Genomic DNA, 8527 nt, shown 5'->3' with positions numbered 1-8527 from the left:
TTTTTTTTTTATAGTCTAACAGCTGGGCAATACATTGTCCAGAGCCCCCCCACGCAACCACCAACCACCCCAGCAGGTGCACCGTGCCCTCTAGGACATCTACGTGGGCAATGTGGGATAGTGATACCCCTAGTTCCATTTATCAAAGAGTAAATAGAGCAGGGGGGAATGGCCCCTGTTGAGTTCCAGATTGATCTTGCGCTTTCAACATCTCCATCTTTTCCTAAAGGAATGAAGTGCTCAAGGGAGCAGGCAGCGTGTGTGGAGGCCTACTCATCACTGTTGCAACCATTTCTCCTTCAGGACTGTTTTGAAAAAGGCCAATCGGTCACTGGGTCTGGATATCCGCTCTCCACCATATTCTGGGTACTTCAAGGGTCATGTGTTTCTGGGTTCACCGAGACGCACTCCATAATAAAGCCAAATGTCTGGTGCAGTACTTTTATGGCATGTGTATGTAAGCTATATTGTTTCCAGGCAGGGCAGCCCAGCTTAATGTAGAGCCTATGTCTTTCTCTATCTCTCCCTCTGGTACTGGATCACATCAAATAACCCAAATGTCTGTACGTGTATATTTGAGCTTGCACATGCATGCCTCTCTAAAAATGGTCAATAGGGTCACTATTTCTTCTGAAAACTCATTGTGTAAAAAGATAGGACCATGGCAAAACTCATCTAAAACACTGCTTTAACTGTTCTCTGAAACAATATGTGTGCTTGTATGTTCTTTGTATGTTGTATGACCACAACAACAAAAAAAAAAAAGAATCCTTGTGGTCCTTAATTCATCATTTTGACAGTATTGTCCTTTCTTTGAACAGTAATTAAAGGTATGTGTCAGGCTTTACCTATCCCTTAAAAACACAGTGATATTTCTGCAGGCAACATACAGTGCAGCTGAAATAATCCACCAGCTCTACACTTCACATGGAACATCTGTCCTGTAGAGAAGCAGGTAACTGGAGCCGCAGAGGGACACGCAGCACCGCTCTGTTTGACCTGCAGATACATTAAGGGGCAGGGGGGGAGACAGAGGGAGGGTTATTAACATCCCCATCTTCCATCTGGGCTGATGGAGGGCCTCTCAGACAGCAGGTGAAGAGGTTGCTGGGTAATTTGTCTCAGAGAGAGAGAGAGAAAGGGAGAGGAGGGAAGTCAGCGGTTAGGGATTTTAGCAATTGGCAGTAATTCTCCAGGTTAAATGTGCCGTGTGTACACGCTTGTGTCTACTTGAATCCACACTGCCTGCTGTTTTACATTCAAACTACTATTCCAACTATTAGCTGATTGGGAATAACAACTGCAAACAGAACTACGATGTGCTCATTTTTGTGTTAAACAACCTTCCCAACCTAAGCAAGTACAAATGTGTAGTGATTTGACCGTACAGACAGAGGAAAGGGGGGAGGAGATAAGTGGAGAGTAAGAAGAGTTTATTTACAGCTAGAAGAGTTAAATAGTAAGAAATGTACAGGAAGTCAGACAGTAAGTGGATGTGGATGAAAGAAAACTTTAAGATGTCCCGACCAACTTCTTTTTTCTGGTAGCTTCGGGAACTGGTGCCAAATAATGACCTGTTGTGCTTTCATAGCCGCACCAGTACGCAGTACATCCCTGGTGTCCATCTGCTTCATTTGTTCTGGATCACCTTTCCTGTATTTGTGTTTACATTTGACTTGCGAGCTCCTCTTTGCCCCACCGATCTGTGAACTCAGTCAGAAAGTACTGTGGACACTTGTAGGAAATTAAGTGCTATCGCCGTTAAAAAAAAGGGGGGGATTACTGTGAGAAGCGAAGCCTTGCTGGAACAGGTGATGTAAGAATTTGATGTGCTCCCTGGAAGAATGTAGCATGTGATGGATGGGTCCTCCTCTCCTCTTTCAACAGGCGCTTTGGCACCGAACGCCCCAAAACTCTGCAGTATCTTTTAGCCGTCCAGCCATTCCTCCCTCCTCCTCTTGTTATGTTTGAAATAGCCTCTCGCCATAGAAATAGCATTGACATATCATAATGACCAGTGTGTAATCCACCCCCCTACCCCCCACCACCACACTCCTTCACACAGTGCAAACAGTTTCATTTTGGAAAGATGGCAGACGGTGGGTTCTTCCACACTGTGCTGCCATTAGGAGAACTACTCATAGAGCGAGGAGCACTGGAGGCTCCTGTGATGTAATGCTGCTGTTAGGTGAGTTGTAGTTGACACTAAGCTGGATGCTGGTGTGACTGCATTGGATATTGTTTTGGAAAGATATATCCTTTATATTGGCCCATTACTCACACTCCTAATAGTCCCTGTTATTCAACTGAAAGTCATTCAACCCAGTAGATTTAGTGGGAACTTGTAAAACATTTAAAACGGGCACTTCACAATTTAAGGTTGTTTTTTTAATGTCTTTTTATACCCTTGCTGGTCACTTTTGTAATACCTTATGGCTGTGATTGTTGAGACGTTGCTGCATCCAAAAGTCCCATCAGTGTACTGTAAATGCTCCCACAGGAAGCTGTCTAAATCCAGAGGGATCAAAATACAAATACAATGTACCGCTTTTAAATCACACCCTGTCAGTTTGTACTCACAGATAACTACCCACAAAGAAGTAAAGCATTAAGTCATAAACATTTCAAATGTGTTAGGGACTGACATAAACTGTAGCAGAACGAAGACGTCAGGTGCTGATGAAGGCGTATCAAACATGATAGTAAAATGTGTTATTTATTTATTGTAGCTTTGAGGGTCAGTTCATTTATGTTGGGGCAAACTGTAACAGCTTACTATAATATCTAAAAGTGTTTTTGTCATTATGGTACGGAGACACACCAACAGGTTAACCTTGCAAACAGGGGCACCACAAGTATCCCTGTGAGAGGCGAGATAAACGCCTGGTGTTGGTGATATCAGCGTTCCGGAGCACCTGGTTTCTCACAACTCTGGGAGAGACGGACAGAGAGGGAAAGAAAGGGGTCAAGACCAATTAAAGGCCAATCAAGTGTTAAACGAAGCCACGGCAGCGGTGTTTAAACCTTCCCGGACTGCACTTCATTTTCACTCTGTTTGTGTTTTTTTTATTAGGTGTGAAGTCTCCGGGCCCGTCACCGACCCTCGAGGGCTCGGTCCAAAACCTGGAGCTGAAGCTCTGCAGCCGTGCGACGGTGAAATGCGCCTCGGGAACTGTGGGAGCCGTAAAAGTGTGCGCCAGGACCCCAGGTGTGTGCAGCTGTGCCCTGTTAAAACTTTACTGCCTGTGTAGGAGGGAGAGAGCGAGACCGACTAGACTCTTCCTTTACTTTCTTTTTAAATTGTACTTTTACACACTTCGCTCTCTTTCTCCCGCTCTATCTTCATCTTGATTTCCTTCCAGCTCTGGGATTGGGTCGCTGTTTTTTCTCCCGGGGGGCGCGGTCATGTCTTTGATGACGACGATGTTACTGGAGCTAGTGTCGCAGCACGGGGTCAAACTGCACACATGATGTCAGGCAGATTATGACATCTATTGCAGCTGTTAATATAGAAATACAAAGAGGCAAACAAATCAAGTGCAGTTCATTTTCTTATTTCAAGATGAACATCTCCAGGGGATGCACATATAAGAAAAGACAAGCAGTACTGTCCATTTGACATATTTAGTTTCTGCAGCACTGTAATAACATTTTTAGCATTTTTCCCCTCAGATTTCATCTGCAGCTTGGTCATGGATGACATGCCGTCTTTTACTTGTCTCTTGTTGCTTTGTAGGCCCAAACTGTTGATTTATTTGCATGTAAATGCTGGAATATATGTTAACATAGCTACTAAATTAATATCGAAACCCTTTAAGCACAAACTGTGTTCAATATTTGGGGTATTATTTTCTCTCCTTTTAGTTTAATTCACTAAAAGACAGTTTACATATGGCATTGGGATTTTGTTTGTAGTCTGTCAGTCATTAAAGCCAAGAACTGTGACTATGAATATTTTTTTAGAAACTGTGGTTCACTGGGGGAGTTTCAATATCTTAATTAAAGCTGCGAGCAGCATTGATCGGGCCCTCGCAACTTCACGTACATCGAGGGTACTAGCAGGACTCTGGCCATGCATTTCTGTGACCGTCATACACTGAGTGCACGAGTTAAACGGTATTTCCCGGTACTGGCAGGACTCTGGGTGACGCGGCCATGAATTTCTGTCACCATCACACTCTGCGTGCACGCGTGAGATATTTCCTGGTTAGACCAGCAGCGTAGCAAGATCATGTTGCCAGGTCTTAAGCCTCAAATGTTTTGAGTGTACATCCGATACAATCATAAATGTAAGCCTTTAAAGATCATTAAGAAAATGAATGTGCTTCAGTGTTTGTAACATAACAGACTGTCAGTTTACTGGGATGGGGTTCAACTCCCTGCAGTGTCCTGCTGATTGTATTTGGACTTACATGAAAGTTAACAAAACGGTAGTGCCATTTGCTGTTACTTGAACACTTTAATTTAACACTGCTTTCATTTTAAGTTCTTCTGTAGCTTTAGATTGTAGTGTGAAGCATTCATGGTAATGTTTAACCTGATTGTCATGAAGAAACTCTGGACAGATCATTTATACTAATGCCCACTGACGTGGTTTGAAAATCCACTGTTATCTAACTTTTGCTCTCCAAGCGTCTTAGTTTGCACATATTTAGATCAGAGAAGTCTTTTTCTCATGGTGCGCCCACAAACCCTTTCAATAAGTTCAGTGTTTGGGCCGCTGTAATTATAGAATCCTGCTTACGTCCATGCTTATCAGTAGGTGGCGCTATGACTATGAGTTAATATTGGCATGCAGAAGTCCTAAAGCCATGACAGTCAACAAGCATGTCAAGTTTGGGACAGTTTTGACAAAGTACAGTCGAGTTACAACAGCTTGATGGATGATGGTGAACCATGTAAAATGGCCATCACACCACATCCACGTCGTTCGATGAAACCTAAAGCTTTTAGTAACTTTTAATCGCTAAGGTCTTTAGATTGTTCTGACCAAATTCTAAGCTGATCGGATTAATTCCCTAGGAGTTCGTAGTACAGCACCTGGAAATGGAAAAAACCACGAGAAATTCATACAAAATTCAAAATGGCTGACTTCCGGTTGGGTTTAGAGCATGGTCCCAAGAGACTTTATTTTAAGTCCACATGTGATACATGTGCCTACCAAATTTTGTAAATCTATGTGAAACGTACAGCGAGGGCTGCTTTGTTGAAATTTTGTAGGGGGCGCTATTGAGCCGATTTGCCACTCTGAACCAATAAAATCATATTATATAACTACATTTTGGGCTTTAAATGTGTATGCCAAGTTTGCTTATGTTTCGAGCATTTTTAGCCTCTCAAAATTACCTTCGTTGTTAACGGCGAAGACTGCATCGCCACGGCAACGGCGTTCGACGACACATCAAAAGCATTATGAACTTCTTATATTTGTGTGGAACTAATTTGATGTTGATCTGATTTACCTACTAAGAGAAACAAGCCACAGTATAAAGACTTTAACTGACTGTTACCAGTAGGTGGCGCTATGACTATAATTCAAAATTGGCCTGCATATGTCTTCAGGCCTGGAGTCTCATCAAACATGTGAAATCTGGTAAAGATCTGATGATGTGGAGTCGAGTTACATCAGTTTATTCGTTCATGGCGAAGGATCCAAATTCGCCGAGCCGCCACGTCGCCGCCCTTCAATAACTTCCTACAATCTTCACAATGAAGCATTATCAAGGTCTTAAGGCTCTTCTGACAACATTTTAGAGGGATCTGATTAATCTGTGAGGAGCAGGATGTCAAAGTACACAACTTACAACTTCCGGTTGCCACGAGGTGGCGCTATTACTATGATTCTAAATTGTCAGATAGATGTGTTCCGAGTCAGGATGTTATGACATATGAGAGATTTGGAGCAGATTAGACAATGTACGGCTGAGTTACAACAACTTCCTGTTTCGCGGCGAATGATGTTTTTTTTGACGCCACGGACACATAGTTCGATAACTTTTTGATCTTTGAGTAACTTTTCACTGCCAAGGTCTCAAGAGCATACTGACCGAATCTGAAGTCAATCGGGTCAAATCTCTGGGAGGAGTTCGTTAAAGTATGACGCCTTGAAATGGTCAAAAACGTCATAAAAGTCAAAATGGCCGACTTCCTGTTTGGTTTAATGAAAAACTCCAAGAGGATTTTTTGTGCGTCTCATCACGTTCCACATACCTACCAAATTTCATACAGCTAGGTGAAACCCAATGTTGGGGCTACTCAATAGGGGGCGCTATCGAGCCAATATTTCATACCGTAGTTGGACACCACAATCAGACTGCAATTTTCGCAAATTCTGGCTTGCGTGCCAAATTTCGACATTCTTCCAGTATCCCAAGCGCCTCCTTTTTGCGACGAAACACTAAGAATAATAATAATAATAATAATAATAAACAATTGAAAAACAATAGGTCCTCCGCTTCGACTACGTCGGTGCTCGGGCCCTAATTAGCCTTTAACCCTTGTGTCTCAGGTTCGGGAGAGGGTGTTAAGGAGAAGCTGGTTCCTCTGATTCAGGGCCCATCCGACACCAAAGAACTCCACATGAGCCGCTGGCTCAACGAGATACGCAGACCTGAATCTCTGCTGGCTCCTGACCTGCTGGCCTTTTCTGTTCAGGTCCCTCAGCAAGGAGACGACTGCAGGAACTCAGGTAGAGGCTTATCCAATGTTGCAACATGTTGCAAGTGCATGCACTACAGCCTCTCCTCTCCTCTCCCCCTTCCTCTCCTCTCCTTTCCCCTTTCTCTTGGCTCTCCTCTGCTCTCTTTTCCCCTGCATCTATCATTGTACATTGCTCTGTGGATTTCAGACTGGACCTGTGTATTTTTCAAATCACAAATCACCATTCCGTGTTGATATATAATGTTTTCTTGCTGATTTTCCGGTGGTGGTTGTGGTGTGTGGACTTGTGACGGGCACTAATAGTCCATATTCCATCTCAATTATTGGTGATCTAATGCGAGAGTCTCGGTTTGTTTGGGTCGTCATATTTTCCTTCCCCCTTTAATGTCACGCAATGCCCCTTTTCAGTTATTTGTTTAGTAAAGCCGATAAGTGTTTTCCACTCCCGTATCCTTGAGGCAGGGCTGGCAACGCGGCGCCTCTTTACAGGCAGCATGCGTTCTCTAAACAGCAGTTAGTCTCTGTCAGCGCCGGGCCGAGCTGGCTAACAACAGCTAACCACTCCGAGGATTGCCGTGGAAGGCTGCGCTGATGTCAGGTTGCAGTTTTTGATTGCGTCCTTAGACCACGGATTATATTTCTGGTGTGTGGGTGTATGTGTGTGTGTGTCGTAAAGGAAGGGCGGGGGATTTTTCAGTAGCCCTGCAATTCAGATTTCAAAGCTCGGAGTGCTGTAGTGCTCGATTTAGTCGACCCTTTAGCTGGATATTTAGTGACTACAACAATGTGCAATCTTCAGCAGTAGCCAGGTTTGTCACAGGTATTGTCTGCGTTCTTCTGCGAATGAGCACATGAATATCGGTACGTCATCACGAACCTCTCCTCCCCACCTGCAACTGTAACTACTTGTCTCTAAAAGGTGAGTCTCTTAAAGTACACTCTGGGCTGTTATCCCAGCAGAACAGCAGATCCATGAGAAGCCAGGGGTGACAATGTAAAAGTGGGGCAACTGTGGCTAAGTGGATAGCAGGGCCTGTGTCCTTGCATGTCGATGTGTCCTTGAGCAAGACACTTAACCCCAAAATGTCTCCCGTAGCTGTGCCTACGGTGTAGAAATGTGATAGACTCTGAATTGTAAGTCGCTTTGGATAAAAGTGTCTGCTAAATGACTGTAATGTAATGTAATGTAAAACAATACACGCCCAGTATTTTGTCTTCGGAGTCACAACTGTACATCACTTTTAACACAGTGCTGCGTAAAAAGCCCAGAACCTGGGGCCCTTAAACATGTCAGCGCCGAGACGGAGATAGAGCTGGCCCTCAGGTGGTTTCAAACTGCGAGGAGAAGATCCAGATGTAGCTCAGAGCGAAGTGAAGTAAGAAGATAAGTACGCGTTGGAGACGATGGATCTGGGAGGTCAGCCCTGACCAGGGACTCCAGTCCACCAGGGTAAAGCTTACATTACACAGGCAACTCACGGTTTGACGAATGCGAGGACGTTCATCGAATAAATATCCAGCGAGCTGCAACGACACCAGAGTAGATTTTAAAAGCAACGCTGTGTTTTCTGTCGCGGGGGCTTGTTCCACCCTTCACTGCCTTCACAGACAGAGACGGATACTTTTAGGAAACTCTGGTGAATTCTATTTAGTGCACCGCCTCAGACTATTACTTTGATTTAGGGAGCATATTATTTCAGCAAAGCAATGGCTCATAAAGACAGTACATATTTTTGAATATTAAAACCTGATCTGAACACAAACCAGAAGACGGAAAGGAAGCAAAAAAGAGGGGAGAGGGAAAGAAGGTGAAAAGGGAGGCGTGTGTGTGTGTGTGTGTGTGTGTGTGTGTGTGTGTGTGTGTGTG

General features: G+C 44.0%; 1 protein-coding gene across 1 annotated transcript in view; it reads left to right on the top strand.

Moving 5' to 3' along the window:
- The window catches only part of vps13b (vacuolar protein sorting 13 homolog B), a gene marked incomplete at its 5' end in the record, with an annotated part of 268784 nt that overhangs the window by 7310 nt on the left and 252947 nt on the right, over window positions 1-8527 (top strand). The window contains 2 exon segments of the mRNA XM_031868606.1: window positions 3004-3208; window positions 6509-6688. Of these exon segments, the coding sequence (XP_031724466.1) occupies window positions 3004-3208; window positions 6509-6688 (385 nt within the window).

The sequence above is a fragment of the Anarrhichthys ocellatus genome, unplaced genomic scaffold, assembly GCF_004355925.1.
Source record: "Anarrhichthys ocellatus isolate YVR2014 unplaced genomic scaffold, GSC_Weel_1.0 scaffold43, whole genome shotgun sequence".
Classification (NCBI taxonomy): Eukaryota; Metazoa; Chordata; class Actinopteri; order Perciformes; family Anarhichadidae; genus Anarrhichthys; species Anarrhichthys ocellatus.
The sequence above is the reverse complement of the archived record's forward strand: the minus strand, read 5'-3'. Positions and strand labels throughout refer to the sequence as shown.